This window comes from Oncorhynchus masou, chromosome 28 (genome assembly GCF_036934945.1).
Source record: "Oncorhynchus masou masou isolate Uvic2021 chromosome 28, UVic_Omas_1.1, whole genome shotgun sequence".
NCBI lineage: Eukaryota > Metazoa > Chordata > Actinopteri > Salmoniformes > Salmonidae > Oncorhynchus > Oncorhynchus masou.
The window spans coordinates 88,187,399-88,208,087 of NC_088239.1; the positions used below are offsets into that span (position 1 = coordinate 88,187,399).

The 20,689-nt window shown below is 46.1% G+C and overlaps 1 protein-coding gene across 1 annotated transcript in view; it reads right to left on the minus strand.

Moving 5' to 3' along the window:
• The window catches only part of LOC135518455 (uncharacterized protein KIAA1958), a 33,039-nt gene extending 13,347 nt beyond the window's left edge, over window positions 1–19,692 (minus strand). The window contains exons 1-3 of the mRNA XM_064943631.1: window positions 19,523–19,692; window positions 14,287–14,514; window positions 6,657–7,527 (exon numbers count right to left, since the gene is read on the minus strand). Of these exons, the coding sequence (XP_064799703.1) occupies window positions 6,657–7,527; window positions 14,287–14,493 (1,078 nt within the window). The 5' untranslated portion in view covers window positions 14,494–14,514; window positions 19,523–19,692. The remainder of the gene's footprint in view (window positions 1–6,656; window positions 7,528–14,286; window positions 14,515–19,522) is intronic.
• Window positions 19,693–20,689: the final 997 nt, after the last annotated feature.

Here is a 20,689-nt window from a genome sequence, read left to right on the forward strand (position 1 = left end):
AAAACACCAAGCAACTTGGATGCAACGTTGCAGTAAAAACATCTCAACCTAATTTGGTGAAACTGGATGACTCCCGTTTGTTGCGTCTCGTGACGCGGTTCACAGCAGCCCTGACAGACGTGTTGACGTGAGTTTTGAACAACCCCCCCTCCTTGTTCTATGCTGGCTAAAGACCTAGCTAGTCGGATGAAAGGGTAAACGAATGAGTAAAAACTTTAAATGATATTAGCTGCCACGCTACAGTCAGATTTTGGCACCAGTAGAGTAACTTTAGAGCTATATAAGACACGCCCCTCTGCCAACACACCATCTCTGAAGTTGGTTACTACTTATTTAAATTAGGTGAAATAATAATCATGGTACCATTGGTGTATTAAAGGTGATGTCACCCGATCATCTTAATAATCCCGCCTCCTGAATCCAAGTGTTTGGGGGAGTAACTTTATAATCAAACTTTAGCGATGTAGAAGCAACAGTCATTTATTCATACTTTTGATCTGGTTTCATCCAAATATCATCCAATTAAAAATGAAAAACATGATTTTGATTGGTCATGACATTTAAAAGCACATTTAATTGGAAATGTACATACAAATAACTAACCCTCTCTCTCAAAGTAAAAAACAGCTCACTCCATCTTCTTGGAACAGTCTGGTGGACCTGTAAAATGGGATTGAACACTTGTTCATTCACTGTTTCACATGAAGAAACACAGGCTACTGTTGGCACCTTAATTCCCCAAATGGAGCCCTATTCCCTATGGGCACTGGGCAAAAGCAGTGCACTACTTAGGGAATGGGGTGTGATTTAGGACGGAAACATACAGTGCTCTCCTTAGTTACAGCATACAGGCAGTCTCAATACAATGAAATCCGATTTCACAGAGCTACATTACACAAAACGGCTAGAATTATATGTGTGATCACTCAACAACGAAAAGGTTTAATAAACTCACCTCATAGAGATTAGTGGTGCGCAGGTCAGCCAGTTCTTCTTACTCATCCTCAACCTCCCGACTACGTGATAAAAGTTTCACATCTGAGGCCCGCAATCAACCCTAACATTGAAAAAGGCACTGAACATTCAGGAAAAGCTGAATCATTTTTTGACAGGTGTTTGGAAATTGCTCCCAAGGATGAACCAGACTTGTGGAGGTCTACAATTTATTTGAGATCTTGGCTGATTTATTTTGATTTTACCATGATGTCAAGCAAAGAGGCACTGAGTTTGAAGGTTGACCTTGAAATACATCCACAGGTACACCTGCAATTGACTCACATGATGTCAATTAGCTGCAATTGACAGAAGCTTCTAAAACCATGACATCATTTTCTGGAATGTTCCAAGCTGTTTAAAGGCACAGTCAACTTAGTGTATGTAAACTTCTGACCCACTGGAATTGTGATACAGTGAATTATAAGTGTAATAATCTGTCTGTAAACAACTGTTGGAATAATGATCAACTTGACAAAACTACAGTTTGTTAACAAGGAATTTGTGAAGTGGCTGAAAACATAATTTTAATGCCTCCAACCTAAGTGGATGTCAACTTCCCACTTCAACGATGTAAATAAGGTATTTCTGTTCATTTAAACATTTTATATAATGTGCAAAAAAATGTAAAAACCTGTTGTCGCTATGTCATTATGGGGTGTTGCGTGTAGATTGAGGATTTAAATTGTAATCTTTTTTAGTAAAAGGCACATGACAGCCCGCTTGGAGTTTGCCAAAAGGCACCAAAAGGACTCTGACCATGAGAAACAAGATTCTCTGGTCTGATGGAACCAAGATTGAACTCTTTGGCCTTAATGCCAAGTGTCACGCCTGGAGGAAACCTGGCTCCATCCCGATTGTGAAGCATGGTGGTGGCAGCATCATGCTGTGGGGATGTTTTTCAGTAGCAGGGACTGGGAGACTAGTCAGGATCGAGGGAAAGATGAAGAAGCAAAGCACAGAGATCCTTGATGAAACCCTGCTCCAGAGCACTCAGGACCTCAGACTGAGGTGAAGGTTCACCTTCCAACAGGACAACGACCCTAAACACACAGCCAAGACAACGCAGGAGTGGCTTAAGGACAAGTCTCAATGTGCTTGAGTGGCCCAGCCAGAGCCCGGACTTGAACCCGATCTAACATCTCTGGAGAGACCTGAAAATATCTCTGCAGCGACGCTTCCCACCCAACCTGACAGAGCTTAAGAGGATCTGCTGAGAAGAAATGGGAGAAACTCCCCAAATACAGGTGTGTCAATCTTGCTGCGTCATACCGAAGAAGACTTGCGGCTGTAATCGCTGCCAAAGGTGCTTCAACAAAGTACTGAGTAAAGGGTCTGAATTCTTACGTAAATGTAATGTTTAAGTTTTTTATTTTTTAATAAATTAGCAAAAATTAAACAAAAAAAAGATTTTGCTTTGTCATTATAGGGTATCGTGTGCAGACTAATGAGGGGAAAAAACAATTTAATCCATTTCAGAATAGGTCTAACGTAACAATGTGGAAAAAGTCAAGGGTTCTGAATGAGACAGTGATACTTTTTTAAATACATATAAATGAGCAAAAATGTCTAAAAACCTATTGGTGTGTTGTATGTAGATTGATGAAGAAAATAAAATGGTATCCATTTTGAGAGTCTCATCTTTCCATAGTCATAATACTTTCAAATCAGATCACATTTTATTTGTCACATAGCAGATTTTAATGCTTGTGCTTCTAGTTCCGACAATGCAGTGGAGGGGGGCAGAACATGCAGAGTTGTACCTTGTCAGCTGGGGTACTTCCAACCTTCGTTAGCCCAACGCTCTAACCACCTATCAGCTGGGGAATTCGAACTTCCAACCTTCCGTTACCGGCCCAACGCTCTAACCACTAGGATACCCAGACCAGACCTTGAACCAGACCAGACCTCGACCCAGACCTCGAACCAGAACAGACCTCGAACCAGAACAGACCTCAGACCCAGACCAGACCTCGACCCGACCAGACCAGACCAGACCCCAAACCCAGACCAGACCAAACCAAACCTTGACCCAGACTTTAGTTTTCCAGACCTTGTTGGACCCAGACCAAACCTCGACCCAGACCAGACCTCGACCCAGACCAAACCTCGACCCAGACCAATCCTCTTCCCAGACCAGACCAAACCTCGACCCAGACCAGACCAAACCTCGACCCAGACCAGACCAAACCTCGACCCAGACCAGACCAAACCTCGACCCAGACCAGACCAAACCTCGACCCAGACCAGACCAAACCTCGACCCAGACCAGACCAAACCTCGACCCAGACCAGACCAAACCACCTTCTTCCCAGACCAAACCTCGACCCAGACCAGACCAAACCTCGACCCAGACCAGACCAAACCTCGACCCAGACCAGACCAGACCCAGACCTCAGACCCAGACCAGACCAGATTGTTGTCCAGACCAGACCTCGACCCAGACCTCAGCCAGACCTCGACCCAGACCTCATCCAGAGTGATCATGGGCCTCTTGACCCAGCCTCGACCCAGACCTCGACCCAGACCAGAAAGACCAGACCTCGACCCAGACCTTGACCCAGACCAGACCTCCTTCCAGACCAACCTCCCAGACCTCGTGCCCAGACCAGACCTAAAGCTTGGGAGACCAGACCTCGACCCAGATCCGGCTTTAAACTTCGACCCAGACCAGACCTCGACCCAGACCAGACCTTGTTCCAGACCTCGCGCTTTTAACCGGACCTCTGAGACAGATCCAGACCAGTGCCTTGACCCAGACCTCGACCCAGACCAGGTCGACCCAGATCGACCCAGACCTCGGTCAACCAGACCTCCACCCAGACCTCGACGAACCAGACCTGGACCCAGACCTCGACTCGAACCAGACTCGACCCAGACCTCGGCTCGAACCAGACCTCGACCCAGACCTCGATTTGAACCAGACCTTGACCCAGATATCCTCGAACCAGACCTCCACCCAGACCCACTTGAACCAGACTTCGACCCAGACCTCGAGTTTTAACCAGACCTCGACCCAGACCTCGCAAAGTTCAACCAGACCTCGACCCAGACCTCGATATAAATGACCCAGACCTAAAAACCCAGACCAGACCTTGACCCAGACCAGACCTCGATCCAGACCAGACTCTCTTTCCCAGACCAGACTTTCAACCCAGACCATATGTGATATGTGAATGCTGATTTTTCCCAAACCAAGGTTCGGTACTTATTGCTGTTTTGGGGGTCACGGGTTCAGCTGTCCAGTACAGTGGGAAAATTTGATTCACAAATGTTCCTTACTTTGTCTGTTGTGACCGGATCATTACGTCGGGCCTCAAGTCTCCACTCGGAAGTCATATATACCAGTTGGAAGCATTTCATGTGATTTGAACTCGTTGAGAAATGCCAACTGACTAATGACCAACAAGCGGTGTCAATCCATAAACTAAAAGTACAGCTATCATTATTGTAAACAAATTATAGAGTAAAAAAACACAATAGCTTTTTATACATATATAATGTTCTGTTGCATTTAAATGCTGTTGTAGAGGCCATTTCCTTAGTAGGTGAGGTCACCAGGGAGAAGGATGATCGTCTCCCCAATAGTAACAACCACTTGGAGGGAAGTGGATTTCTCCCCAGTCGTAGGTGGTAAACTCTTCCTTGGTTACGAACGCACCGTGACACTACCTCCTTCAGTGCCAGACGCCATGTGCATTGTGACTAATAAAAGGGGTTGTGTCTGTAGCACGGTACATCTCCCACCCCGGGAGTAATGTGATGGCCTGTCACTTCAGTAAGCGCTCATTGCAAAACGTTTGGCTTGCTTATATAGAGCGGGTACGACCCGTTTACGGTAACGGGTGCAAGAGCAAAGTTTGTAAAGTGGATCATTTTCACGAGGTGCTGCCTGAATCCGCTTATTATCAACCACCTAGAACGGACACATATACACGGCTACAAACCAAAAATACTATTTTTTTTACATTAAAAAAAAAAAAGATATACGCATAGCCTACCTATCCCTCTTGTAATTTCTTTGATCCGGTCAGAATGAGCTGCCAAAGGGCAGAAGGAAGACGATGTTCTGTTTCTTTGCGTTTCCTCTTGTATATGGTGGTGATGTCTGTGTAGAGGTGTCAACATATATGAGGTGTTGGCAGCTGCAAAGACTATTATTGTTGAGCGTGTGCCCCCAGTCGTGTTAACGTTCTATCCACAACTTACCATCACAGTTATGATCTACTGGGAAAGTCAAGATGTTCCCATACTGGAGATTAAGAGCGCCGGATGAGCGACCCCACCACTCGCCATCGCACAGAAGTACTTCCTGGCTGCGCCTCACAAAAAGGACCGTTTGAAATGCGCCAATTAAGATTTTACAGTTTGATTAACGTGCAAATAGGCTTTAGTTGTTTTAACAGAATAGCATGAAATGTTTTTTTTTCAGCTCTGATTTACTTGAGGAGCAGGGCCCCACCACACAGAGGAGCAGGGCCCCACCACACAGAGGGCCCCACCACACAGAGGAGGAGGGCCCCACCACACAGAGGAGCAGGGCCCCACCACACAGAGGAGCAGGGCCCCACCACACAGAGAAGCAGGGCCCCACCACACAGAGGAGCAGGGCCCCACCACACCTAGTATTTTTACTTTGTAAATATATTTTTAGAGGTATTAGAGTTCACAGTGCGGACCAAACCGAGGTCCCCAATTTAATTTAATTTGACCTTTATTTAACCAGGCAAGTCAGTTAAGAACAAATTCTTATTTTCAATGACGGCCTGGGAACAGTGGGTTAACTGCCTGTTCAGGGGCAGAACGACAGATTTGTACCTTGTCAGCTCGGGGGTTTGAACTCGCAACCTTCCGGTTACTAGGCCAACGCTCTAACCACTAGGCTACCCTGCCGCCCCAGATTTTAATGCTTGTGGAGTTCAGTACACAAAGTAACGTGTACTGTTACACCCTTAAGAGGCCTACATGATTCAGAGGAACTGTCATGTCTACTAAAAGCCTAGCAGATTTATGGAGCATGCAGCAGATTACAACAGACAGAGAAGTCTAATAAAACTACAAACCAGACAGATACAGGTGTCCACCGGTATAGAAAAGGGGTAACGGTACATTATATTCTAGATGTTAAGAATATCTTTAAGTGCTAGGCGCGTAAAGCTCTCAGGTATACCACTCAGAAATGGTGAGGGGCCTTTTTGTGACAATTGGTTGTGTTTGTTTATGTATGACAGCAGAACCAGTGTGGTGACACACACACACAGACAGAGAGACAAGGAGGGCAGCTATAGGGAGAGGGAGAGAGAGCAGCTATAGGGAGAGGGAAAGAGGGCAGCTAGAGGGAGAGGGAAAGAGGGCAGCTAGAGGGAGAGAGAGGGCAGCTAGAGGGAGAGAGAGGGCAGCTAGAGGGAGAGAGAGGGCAGCTAGAGGGAGAGAGAGGGCAGCTAGAGGGAGAGAGAGGGCAGCTAGAGGGAGAGAGAGGGCAGCTAGAGGGAGAGTGAGGGCAGCTAGAGGGAGAGTGAGGGCAGCTAGAGGGAGAGTGAGGGCAGCTAGAGGGAGAGTGAGGGCAGCTAGAGGGAGAGTGAGGGCAGCTAGAGGGAGAGAGGGAGAGAGAGCAGCTAGAGAGAGAGAGGGCCGCTAGAGGGAGAGAGGGAGGTTAACTGTACCTGTTGCCTCTCCTTTGGTCTCTGCTCCCAGGAGGTCCAGGTCAGGGTTCATCCCACTGGGAGAGGAGGGAGTCAGGTTCCCCAACGGCCCCTCAGATCCTACATGGTTCAGCAGGTCCTCCATCAGCTCACTACCTGCCCCCGGGAGGGTGCTCAGGCCCTGGGTCGACACCGAAGACAGGTCGTGGTGTCTGGGAGAACTAGTGCTCATCATGGAAGGTTTGGAGACAGAGCTGGAGATTGAGCCTCGGAGCGGTTTGTGAGGAAAGGAGTGGCCCGGCAGAGATGACGTCACACCAACCAAACAGTCGGCGTCCAGCTGCAAGGGTTTGTGTGGCAATGCATGGTGGGACAGGGAATTATTAGGTTTTGGGGACTGGGAGACTGAGTGAGAGGCTAGGCCAGAGTCAGTACCTACCCCTGCTGCTAGCTGGGCTTTAGGTACTGTGTAAAAGTCCTCAGCAGTCTCCTGCTTGATCTTCTTCACTGACTTGTCCCCCTGTCCCCTGTCCTCAGACCCTGGTCTCTGGGGGCCGGGCATGCCCCCCGGGGGACCCCTCTTCCTGGGTCTGCGATGAGGCTCGTAGTCTACGTCTCCATCCTCGTCCGTCGTGGCTGAAGACTCACAGACAATATCAAACAGGTTGCTGTTATACTCCTCGGTGTTGTCGTCAGCCTCGGTGTTGTCGTCACTGCAGTTGGAGAAGTCGCAGGAGTCCCGTGTCTGGCTGCTGTCACCTCCCTTGGCCTTGGTGGAGCGGCCCAGAAACCTCTCACCTCCTGGGCTGCTCTGACGGGCCGAGGCCCCTCCCTGGACACTGAGGCTGTCTGAGTTGATGCTTCGGCTGTCCTGGAAACAGCCCCCCCGCTCCTTTAGAATCAGAAGTCAACAAATACATTTGACATGGATCGGGAATTTGACCTGGTGGAATGGCCCTGACAACATCAGAGAGAATAAGGTGAAGTGTTCAGACCCTGCGACTATTCTCCACATTTTGTTACAGCCTCATTCTAAAATGGATTAAGTCGTTCTCTTCCGCCTCAATCTACACACAATACCCCATAATGACAAAGCGAAAACAAGTTTAGATTTTCTTGCAAATGTACTAACAATACCTAAGTATTCAGACCCTTTGCTATGACACTCTAGATTGAGCTCAGGTGCATCCTGTTTCCATTGATCACCCTTGAGATGTTCCTAAAACTTGGGAGTCCACCTGTGGTAAATTCAATTGATTGGACATGATTTGGAAGGGCCTTGGTCATGGAGGTGACCCAAGAACCTGATGGTCACTGAGAGCCCCAGAGTTCCTCTGTGGAGATGGGAGAACCTTCCAGAAGGACAACCATCTCTGCAGCACTCCACCAATCAGGTCTTTATGGTTGAGTGGCCAGATGGAAGCCACTCCTCAGTAAAAGGCACATGACAGCCCGCATGGAGTTTGCCAAAAGGAACCTAAAGGACTCTGACCATGAGAAACACGATTCTCTGGTCTAATGAAACCAAGATTGAACTCTTTGGCCTGAATGTCAAGTGTCATGTCTGGAGGAAACCTGGCACCATCCCTATGGTGAAGCATGGTGGTGGCAGCATCATGCTGTGGGGATGTTTTTCAGCAGCAGGGACTGGGAGACTAGACAGGATTGAGGGAAAGATGAACAGAGCAAAGTACAGAGATCCTTGATGAAAACCTGCTCCAGAGTGCTCAGAACCTTAGACTGGTGCGAAGGTTCACCTTCCAACAGGACAAGGACCCTAAGCACACAGCAAAGACAATGTAGGGGTGGTTTCGGGACAAGTCTCTGAATGTCCTTGAGTGGCCCAGTCAGAGCCCGGATTTGAACCTGATCGAACATCTCTGGAGAGACCTGAAAATAGCTGTGCAGCAACGCTCCCCATCCAACCAGACAGAGCTTGAGAGGATCTGCAGAGAAGAATGGTAGAAACTCCCCAAATACAGGTGTGCCAAGCTTGTAGCACTATAACCAAGAAGACTTGAGGCTGCAATCACTGCCAAAGGTGCTTCAACAAAGTACAGAGTAAAAGGTCGGAATAATTATGTAAATGTAAATTTGATATAAAAAATATATATATAAACCTGTTTTCGCTTTGTCATTATGGGGTATTGTGTGTAGATTGATGAGGGGGAGAGGGGGCGGGGCTGTAACGAAACAAAATGTGGAAAAGGTCACGGGGTCAGAATACTTCCAGAATGCCCTGTATATATGACCTTTCTATAAACTAGGGTCCCAGAGGAGTTACCCTGAAAAGGTGTTCCAGCTTTTAGAAGTCATAATCTGACAATGTTTTAATGTCATTAAATGAAGATGGGGGATCATAATCACTAACATCATAGCTATAATCAATAACATTCACAAGTTGATTTAAAACCGGTTTTTAACCGTTTTATTTGTGTGACATAAAACATGACCTGCATTTTGTCTGTGTTAAATTAGACATTGAACCAGGTATCTAGCTGTTGGATAGTTTATGTACAAAGATCTTTACATTTTGTCAGTGTAGACTGACGTTAAATTAGACATTGAACCAGGTATCTAGCTGTTGGATAGTTTGTGTATAAACATTATTACATTTTGTCAGTGTAGACTGACGTTAAATTAGACATTGAACCAGGTATCAGGCTGTTGGATAGTTTGTGTACAAAGATCTTTACATTTTGTCAGTGTAGACTGACGTTAAATTAGACATTGAACCAGGTATCTAGCTGTTGGATAGTTTGTGTACAAAGATCTTTACATTTTGTCAGTGTAGACTGACGTTAAATTAGACATTGAACCAGGTATCTAGCTGTTGGATAGTTTGTGTACAAAGATCTTTACATTTTGTCAGTGTAGACTGACGTTAAATTAGACATTGAACCAGGTATCTAGCTGTTGGATAGTTTGTGTACAAAGATCTTTACATTTTGTCAGTGTAGACTGACGTTAAATTAGACATTGAACCAGGTATCTAGCTGTTGGATAGTTTGTGTATAAACATCATTACATTTTGTCAGTGTAGACTGACGTTAAATTAGACATTGAACCAGGTATCTAGCTGTTGGATAGTTTGTGTATAAACATCATTACATTTTTTGTGTGTCTTTATGTTACAGGTGAAAATGGTTTTCATGGGCACAAAAATCCCAAATTATGGAATACACTTTACATTGACACTTAAAACCCTGTTCACTCATGACTGCACGGTCAGGCACGACTCCAACACCATCGCTAAGTTTGCCGATGACAACAGTGGTAGGCCTGATCACCGACAACGACGAGACAGCCTATAGGGAGGTCAGAGACCAGGTCGTGTTGTGCCAGGACAACAACCTCTCACTCAACGTGATCAAGACAAAAGAGATGATTGTGGACAACAGGAAAAGGAGGGTTAGGGTTTTTATCTGATTGGATTGGAACCTGGTCGTCTGTAGCCAATCCGTGAAAAGGACCGACGACTTGTGTTCCGAGAAGCCGTTTCTGCACACCACTGTTGTACTGCACACCACTGTTGTACTGCACACCACTGTTGTACTGCACACCACTGTTACACTCAACGACTCGATTAGTGTAGTGTTAGCTAGCTACATAGTTGTCTTTGCTGTCTTCGTATCCAAGGTAATTGTGTAGTTTAGAGTGTGTAGACTTAGAGTGATTATCTTATTTACCGAGGTTAGCTAGCCAGCTACTTGTCGTCCTTAACGTAGGAGTTACTGCTAGCTAGCTAGCCAACAGCTAGCCAACGTCTTCCGATTTGAACTTCAACAACCCGGTCAACATTCCGCCTCGCTCCACAGGTAGTATCACATTTTCATTTCACTTCATTACAGTACAACGGTTTGATTTGTTTGATCGTAGCTAGCTAGCTACATAGCCGTCTTTGTATCTAAGACAATTGTGTAGTCTGGAGCGATTTTCTAGGTTAGCTAGCCAGCTATTGTCGTTCTTTTAACGTAACGTTACGTAATCAACACTGCTAGCTAGCCAGCTAGCCCCGAATAGCAGCACTGTAGAAACTATTACACTCGACGGAACGACTTGATTAGTGTAGTGTCAACAACGTAGCCACTGCCAGCTAGCCTACTCCAGCAGTACTGTATCATTTCAATCATTTTAGTCAATAAGATTCTTGCTACGTAAGCTTAACGTTCTGAACATTCGATAAGTGTAGTCCACTTGTCATTCCAATCTCCTTTGCATTAGCGTAGCCTCTTCTGTAGCCTGTCAACTATGTGTCTATCTATCCCTGTTCTCTCCTCTCTGCACAGACCATACAAACGCTCCACACCGCGTGGCCGCGGCCACCCTAATCTGGTGGTCCCAGCGCGCACGACCCACGTGGAGTTCCAGGTCTCCGGTAGCCTCTGGAACTGCCGATCTGCGGCCAACAAGGCAGAGTTCATCTCAGCCTATGCCTCCCTCCAGTCCCTCGACTTCTTGGCACTGACGGAAACATGGATCACCACAGACAACACTGCTACTCCTACTGCTCTCTCTTCGTCCGCCCACGTGTTCTCGCACACCCCGAGAGCTTCTGGTCAGCGGGGTGGTGGCACCGGGATCCTCATCTCTCCCAAGTGGTCATTCTCTCTTTCTCCCCTTACCCATCTGTCTATCGCCTCCTTTGAATTCCATGCTGTCACAGTTACCAGCCCTTTCAAGCTTAACATCCTTATTATTTATCGCCCTCCAGGTTCCCTCGGAGAGTTCATCAATGAGCTTGATGCCTTGATAAGCTCCTTTCCTGAGGACGGCTCACCTCTCACAGTCCTGGGCGACTTTAACCTCCCCACGTCTACCTTTGACTCATTCCTCTCTGCCTCCTTTCCACTCCTCTCCTCTTTTGACCTCACCCTCTCACCTTCCCCCCCTACTCACAAGGCAGGCAATACGCTCGACCTCATCTTTACTAGATGCTGTTCTTCCACTAACCTCATTGCAACTCCCCTCCAAGTCTCCGACCACTACCTCGTATCCTTTTCCCTCTCGCTCTCATCCAACACTTCCCACACTGCCCCTACTCGGATGGTATCGCGCCGTCCCAACCTTCGCTCTCTCTCCCCCGCTACTCTCTCCTCTTCCATCCTATCATCTCTTCCCTCTGCTCATACCTTCTCCAACCTATCTCCTGATTCTGCCTCCTCAACCCTCCTCTCTTCCCTTTCTGCATCCTTTGACTCTCTATGTCCCCTATCCTCCAGGCCGGCTCGGTCCTCCCCTCCCGCTCCGTGGCTCGACGACTCATTGCGAGCTCACAGAACAGAGCTCCGGGCAGCCGAGCGGAAATGGAGGAAAACTCGCCTCCCTGCGGACCTGGCATCCTTTCACTCCCTCCTCTCTACATTTTCCTCCTCTGTCTCTGCTGCTAAAGCCACTTTCTTCCACTCTAAATTCCAAGCATCTGCCTCTAACCCTAGGAAGCTCTTTGCCACCTTCTCCTCCCTCCTGAATCCTCCTCCCCCTCCCCCTCCTCCCTCTCTGCAGATGACTTCGTCAACCATTTTGAAAAGAAGGTCGACGACATCCGATCCTCGTTTGCTAAGTCAAACGACACCGCTGGTTCTGATCACACTGCCCTACCCTGTGCTCTGACCTCTTTCTCCCCTCTCTCACCAGATGAAATCTCGCTTCTTGTGACGGCCGGCCGCCCAACACCCTGCCCGCTTGACCCTATCCCCTCCTCTCTTCTCCAGACCATTTCCGGAGACCTTCTCCCTTACCTCACCTCGCTCATCAACTCATCCCTGACCGCTGGCTACGTCCCTTCCGTCTTCAAGAGAGCGAGAGTTGCACCCTTCTGAAAAAACCTACACTCGATCCCTCCGATGTCAACAACTACAGACCAGTATCCCTTCTTTCTTTTCTCTCCAAAACTCTTGAACGTGCCGTCCTTGGCCAGCTCTCCCGCTATCTCTCTCAGAATGACCTTCTTGATCCAAATCAGTCAGGTTTCAAGACTAGTCATTCAACTGAGACTGCTCTTCTCTGTATCACGGAGGCGCTCCGCACTGCTAAAGCTAACTCTCTCTCCTCTGCTCTCATCCTTCTAGACCTATCGGCTGCCTTCGACACTGTGAACCATCAGATCCTCCTCTCCACCCTCTCCGAGTTGGGCATCTCCGGCGCGGCCCACGCTTGGATTGCGTCCTACCTGACAGGTCGCTCCTACCAGGTGGCGTGGCGAGAATCTGTCTCCTCGCCACGCGCTCTCACCACTGGTGTCCCCCAGGGCTCTGTTCTAGGCCCTCTCCTATTCTCGCTATACACCAAGTCACTTGGCTCTGTCATAACCTCACATGGTCTCTCCTATCATTGCTATGCAGACGACACACAATTAATCTTCTCCTTTCCCCCTTCTGATGACCAGGTGGCGAATCGCATCTCTGCATGTCTGGCAGACATATCAGTGTGGATGACGGATCACCACCTCAAGCTGAACCTCGGCAAGACGGAGCTGCTCTTCCTCCCGGGGAAGGACTGCCCGTTCCATGATCTCGCCATCACGGTTGACAACTCCATTGTGTCCTCCTCCCAGAGCGCTAAGAACCTTGGCGTGATCCTGGACAACACCCTGTCGTTCTCAACTAACATCAAGGCGGTGGCCCGTTCCTGTAGGTTCATGCTCTACAACATCCGCAGAGTACGACCCTGCCTCACACAGGAAGCGGCGCAGGTCCTAATCCAGGCACTTGTCATCTCCCGTCTGGATTACTGCAACTCGCTGTTGGCTGGGCTCCCTGCCTGTGCCATTAAACCCCTACAACTCATCCAGAACGCCGCAGCCCGTCTGGTGTTCAACCTTCCCAAGTTCTCTCACGTCACCCCGCTCCTCCGCTCTCTCCACTGGCTTCCAGTTGAAGCTCGCATCCGCTACAAGACCATGGTGCTTGCCTACGGAGCTGTGAGGGGAACGGCACCGCAGTACCTCCAGGCTCTGATCAGGCCCTACACCCAAACAAGGGCACTGCGTTCATCCACCTCTGGCCTGCTCGCCTCCCTACCACTGAGGAAGTACAGTTCCCGCTCAGCCCAGTCAAAACTGTTCGCTGCTCTGGCCCCCCAATGGTGGAACAAACTCCCTTTAGATGCACTATTGTAAAGTGGCTGTTCCACTGATGTCAGAAGGTGAATTCACCAATTTGTAAGTCGCTCTGGATAAGAGCGTCTGCTAAATGACTTAAATGTAAATGTAATGTAAATGTTGTACTGCACACCACAGTTGTACTGCACACCACTGTTGTACTGCACACCACTGTTGTACTGCACACCACTGTTGTACTGAACCGGCGCATTGGAACTAGCACACCTGGCACCGACAATCATACCACACTCAGTCGTGTAGGTCACTTGTTTTGCCCATTCTAAATTTCAATAAAACAATAACCGAATGCCTCGATTCCTTCCTGCCTGCCTGCCTGATATAGCAAGCCACGGACACATGACTGTCTGTAGGAGCGAACCATTTTTGTGAACGGGGTGGTGTAAACTGGCCACCGAGTGTACATTGCAGTGCCATAAATGCCTATCCTGGACTCCAGTCTGTTTCTGCCCTCTTGCCAACCCAAACATGTTCAGCTTGTCAATAGAACAATCAAAATCACAAACATCTGGGACTAAAAAAAACACCCACCTTCTGTCCGGTTTTACAGGTGGCGGGGAGGGGCCAGTGGTAGGCGTGGCCCGCGCTGCACCCCCACATGGCGGTCAGGTTCCCATGGGAACCCTCGGTAAGCAGGTGTTTGAGGTTCGGGATGAGAGCACAGATGGTGCCGTGACTGTGGGCCCAGCGGACCAGCTTAGACAGGTTCTCTGAAGAAGTGTGCAAGCAGTCTTCCATCGTGAGTTGGAGCCGTTTCCCCTATGGAAAAATGTATATTACTTATTCATAATAGAAGTGTGAGTTCAAATCAAAATCAAATCAAACTTTGTCACACACGCCGAATACAATAGGTGTAGACTTTACCATGAAATTCTTACTTAAAGGCCCTTAACAGTGCAGTTTAAGAAGAACATATTTACCAAGTAGACAAATAAGAATAACGAGGCTATATACAGGGAGCACCAGTACAGAGTCAGGGTGTAGGGCTACAGGCTAGTTGAGGTAATCTGTACATGTAGGTGGGGGCAAAGTGACTATGCATAGGTTACAAACAAACAGCAGCAGTGTACTAAAGGAAGGGGGAACGGGGGTGGGGGGGGGCAATGTAAATTGTCCGGTGGCGATTTTATGAATTATTCAAGTCTTATGGTTTTTGGGGGGAGGGGGGGAACGGTTAAGGAGCATTTTGGTCCGAGACTCGGCGCTCCAGTACCACTTGCCGTGTGGTCACTGACAATTTTACGGGCTTTCCTCTGACACCGCCTGGATGGCAGGGAAGCTTGGCCACCGGTGATGTACTGGGCCATTCACACCACCCCTGTAGCGCCTTACGGGCAGATGCCGAGCAGTAATAGGTAATCTGGCTGGCCCAGTGGCTTTGTGAACGTTGACCTGTTTAAAGGTATTGTTCACATTGGCTACCGAGAGCGTTATTACAGTCATCCAGCACAGCTGGTGCTCTCGTGCATGCTTCAGGGTTGCTTGCCTTGAAGCGTGCATAAAAGGCATTTAGCTCCTCTGGTAGGCTCACGTCACTGGGCAGCTCGAGTCTGGGTTTCCCTTTGTAGTCTAATAGTTTTCAAGCACTGCCATATCTGACGAGCATCAGTGACGGTGTAGTACGATTTAATCTTAGTCCTGTTTTGATGCTTTGCCTGTTTGATGGTTTGTCTGAGGGCATAGCGGGATTTCTTATAAGCGTCCGGATTAGTCTCCCGCTCCTTGAAAGCGGCAGCATTAGCTCGATGAGAATGTTGCCTGTAATCCATGGCTTCTGGTTGGGATATGTACGTACAGTCACTGTGGGGACGACGTCATCGATACACATCCGTGTCTTACATTCCTCAATGCCATTAGATGAATCCCGGAACATATTCCAGTCTGTGCTAGCAAAAGAGTCCTGTAGTGTAGCATCCGCGTCATCTGACCACTTCCGTATTGAGCAACACGGAAGTCACTGGTACTTCCTGCTTTAGTTTTTGCATGTAAGCAGGAATCAGGGAGGATAGAATTATGGTCAGATTTTCTAAATGGAGTGCGATGGAGAGCTTTGTATGCATCTCTGTGTGTTGAGTAAAGGTGGTCTAGGATTATTATTTTTTTCCCTGGTTGCACATGTGACATGCTGGTAAAATTTTGGTTAAACTGATTTAAGTTTGCCTGCATTAAAGTCCCTGGCCACTAGGAGCACATTTTCTTCTTTGCTTATGGCCTTATAGAGTTGGTTGAGAGCGGTATTAGTGCCAGTATCGTTCTGTGGTGGTAAATAGATGGCTACGAATAATATAGATGAGAACTCTCTTGGTAGACAGTGTGGTCTACAGCTTATCATTAAGTATTCAGGGGCCAAATGGGATCTAGTCATTCTGCATTAACGCCCGCTCCCTTGGCAGGGCTAAATGGGATCTAGTCATTCTGCATTAACGCCCGCTCCCTTGTCAGGGCTAAAACACGACAGAATGCAGCACCCAAAGAAAAGAACGCATTTACACAAGACAAACATAGGTAACATTTATCCAAGTATAAACTGACAGCGACTCGATGTAGTCAGAGGTGCCTACCTAGCAGATTTATTTATTTTACCATTTTTTGCTCCAAAATCAAAACAAACCTGTAAACAGGAAAACGTATATTTTGGAGGATAGAAGAACTAAGAACTCAGATGGTTTCACCAAGTTAAGGTTTGTTGAAAAAAAAAAAAAACTCTGTACTACACCAGAACCATCTCATTCATTTGAGTCAGTAATGCCCAGAGCACGCTGGACCCCATACCGGTGAACTGAAAACACTGTGATTATTATTATTTTACCCTGCTGGTTATGAACATTTGAACATCTTGGCCATGTTCTGTTATAATCTCCACCTGGCACAGCCAGAAGAGGACTGGCCCCCCCCTCAGAGCCTGGTTCCTCTCCAAGTTTCTTCCTAGGTTCCTGCCTTTCTAGGGAGTTTTTCCAAGCCACCGTGCTTCTACATCTGCATTGCTTGCTGTTTTGGGGTTTTAGACTGGGTTTCTGTACAGCACTTTGTGACATCAGCTGATGTAAAAAGGGCTTTATAAATACATTTGATTGATTTTCCACAACATGTTCATTGATCCTCTCGTTTTAGTAGGGTCTGCTTTGTTCGACATGTTAGGAGTTGAGACATAAATAGGGTATTATTAGAAAGGTCAAGGTCTCCTCTATTAAAGTCAAATAGTGTCTCAATGTGTTTCGGGGTCCATATGACTGATTGTGTTGGACCAAATTTGACAACTGCTTGTTGTCAAAGAGGAAGAAGATCATTTTGTCTGTTGGGAGGGGCATGGGGAGGGGCTAGGCGTCTGTGACGTGACCAAAAAACAAACAAATTAAGAAGCAGTTGACAGCATCATTTTCAATTTAAATTTTTATGAATATACAACTGAATTTTTAACATTGATTTCCAATGGTATTGTATTTAATCTGGTAAAAGCTGCTGAATGTGTCCAAAAACACACTGCGATTTATTTGTCGATGATCTACCAGGGTTTGCCCTGCCTACTATCCTGTAATGGCTAATGGTGCACGTTACAATCTGCTAGCAACAGTCCGCTCACACTCGCCGCTGCTCAACTCCATAGTAATTCGTAGAGTTGAGTTTAATTAAGGCCTTTGTGCAGACTGTACGTCAGATTCAGTCTTTTACGATTATCACATCACTGTGTGCGATGTTAATTAAAATCTTGATATCAAGCGGGTTAAATTGGTAGAGGCTTACGTCAACACCAGTGGTGTATTTGATCTATGCCACCAGCAGCGCAGGCCTCTCTCTACGGTTATGCGCGAGAGAAGTGAGTTCAGAGAAACTGAACATACGCATCTTTAAAAAAAAATTACACAAACAAACTTCATATGTCCCATGTCAGAATCAAAAGAAGCTTCCCCAAAATAACATGCTAGAACGTTTATTTTGATTGGATATTTTCTGCATTTATCAAAATCCCATCATGTAAACAAGACTATTAGGGAAATCGTTCCTTCTTGCACAGCATGTAAATGTTTCAGATCAAACTATTATATTATTCGGACTAATTGTGTGCATACTCAGTGTTCCTATTGGTCAGTCACTGGGATCAGCTCGGAACACCTCAGTGTTCCTATTGGTCAGTCACTGGGATCAGCTCGGAACACCTCAGTGTTCCTATTGGTCAGTCACTGGGATCAGCTCGGAACACCTCAGTGTTCCTATTGGTCAGTCACTGGGATCAGCTCGGAACACCTCAGTGTTCCTATTGGTCAGTCACTGGGATCAGCTCAGAACACCTGACACGATAAAGACAACACCAGAACGGTCAGAGCCTACGACCTCGACCCTGTTACACTGAACGAGCCAAGATGTCCAACAATCGTTTACGACTTAAACATTTTCCAACGACGTGGAAATGTTGTCTGCAAAATCACAGCATAAGACAGCTAAAATCCTACAGTCTGTAGAGGGTTTAAGGCCGGGCATACACTACACAACCTTAACATGAATTCGCTACATTTTTGCCATGTCAGACAAATATTCATGATCTGGCTGAAATCCAATGAACTTGGGCGAGGATCTTTACGTCGAGACTCGCATAGTTTGAGCAGTAGTTTGAGCAGGTCAAGGACGCACCAATGATGGCTGTTCTGTTCTCCAGACCCCTGTCGGATGTCCTGACCATTTTCTGACATATCCTAAATTTTGGTTGTTCATTTTATAGTATGAGCAGTGCTACAGCATGATTGGGCAAGGACTGCTCCCAATAGCCATTGAGCATTCAGCATGTAAGACGAAAACAATGGGCGGATTCAATTATGTTGAGCCCTGGCCGATGCCTGTCACATCTGGTGAAAACGGGGAGGGAGGCATGTCCTTCTCAAATGGAACAGCTCTGTCATTTTGTCAACAAGGCAGCATGGTGCATCGTCCATAAACATACATATATTTTCCATAAAATACATATTTTAACATTTTCTAATCATTTTCATTGGGAAGGAAGAAAAATACGTTTTATCAAAAGCAATCCCTTTTGCAAAGGAAAACAGAATCCTTGGTACTTACGTAAAACCTCCACTCACCCGAGGCAACAGGCAAAACTAACCAATATTACATCAGTATTCTACATTACATGACAGAAAAAATATATATATAACGACATGAAATCAAGACCATATTCTGCGCCTCAATACTTTAAAAAAAATGTTTCTGCACCTATTTGTTTTTTTACTACGACAACCGAGAAAAGCAGGACAGGATCAACTAGGAACTCATTGTGTAATGTGAACACCCTCGTCCTGTGGTTTTAGGGTGGATGGGAAGAAAGATTTGGGGACAAGGACATCGGGAAATGTGAGCACGTCCAAGTTGTTACGATTTCAGAAGTCGTGAAGTGTATACCGAGCATAAGACAACTAAGGCAAATAACGGCCTACTGTTACAATTACTAGATATTTAGCAACACATAAAATATTGTTCATAGCCCATATCGTTATTAGTGGCTAACACATTGATATAATGTTAATTCTGGGCTGGCGAGTCATTTCAACCATTCTGCATGTCGCTATCTATCTAGCTGGGCCCGCGGCTAACATAACACACCCGAGCTAGCCAGTTATCTTGCTAGCTATTCAGCCATTTCAAATCAAACAGCAGCCCGAATATGAAACTGGCTTTCGTCTACGGCTAACTAGCTAGCTAGCTAGGGTCGTTAGCGTGATCCGACTCATAGAACAAAGAGACGCCTATCTCTCTGTTATTGTCAATAAACACTTACCTTTACACCGGAGACTCTTCATATAGCTATTTCTTCTAATATAAAAGGAAGGAGTTGTTTGGGATGATTATAAGTAACAATCAGCGGTCAAAGCAAGCGATAGACCACTCCGACTAGCTGGATAGTGGGAGATATTTTCTTCTTCTTCTTCTCCAAAACATAGAAATAAAACGAGGCCTTACCGGAAATACGTCGATTCGGATATGTAGCTACGTCATCGTGTTGTTATGAGAGATGAAAATGATCAACTTATTCATAATAAATACAAATACAGGAAATTTGTAACATGTACAAAACATGTGGAAGGATGAGAAAACTGAGGACAATGTATGGGTTGATGTTAGGCTCATTGTAAATTTATATTAACAAAACTGGAAAGTTCAACTTAAAAAATAAAATAAAAACATGTTTACATTCATTAAATCAATAGCGGGAATTCAAAAATAACTCACACTAGCTGCTTTTTAATTTATTTCTAGAAAATGTAGATGGGTTTAGACTGTTGATAAGAACCCTCCACCGGTAATGTTATCAACTTTACCCACAAATAAATCTGGTTAGTGTACAGTGCATCCTCATTTTATTTATTAAATACCCCATAATGGCAAAGCAAAAACAGGTCTTTAGAATCTTTTGCAAATGTATGAAATAAAAAAAAACATATCACATTTAGTATGATAAAATGAATACTCTCACTACTGCAAGTCTCTCTGGATAAAAGTGTCTGCTAATTGACAAATGTAAATGTATCACAAACTCAGTACTTTGTTGAAGCATCTTTGGCAGAGATTACAGCCTCGAGTCTTCTAGGGTATGATGCTACAAGCTTGGCACACCTGTATTTGGGGAGTTTCTCCCATTCTTCTCTGCAGATCCTCTCAAGCTCTGTCTGGTTGGATAGGGAGCGTTGCTGTATAGATATATTTGCACATACGGGCATTTCCACCACCATTTCTCGCAGAGTACATTTTACTGACACAAAAAGATCTGTTCGACATTTATAAAATTGTCCCGACACTTCCTATTTCTTTAGCTGTTGTGATTTTTTTATTATTATGGCATGACTTTACTGTGGATGTAAATGTGGTTACTGTTCCGACCAGCAAAATACATTTATGAACCGGTTCCACCCAAAACAAAAGTACCAGTTTTTGTAATTAATAAATC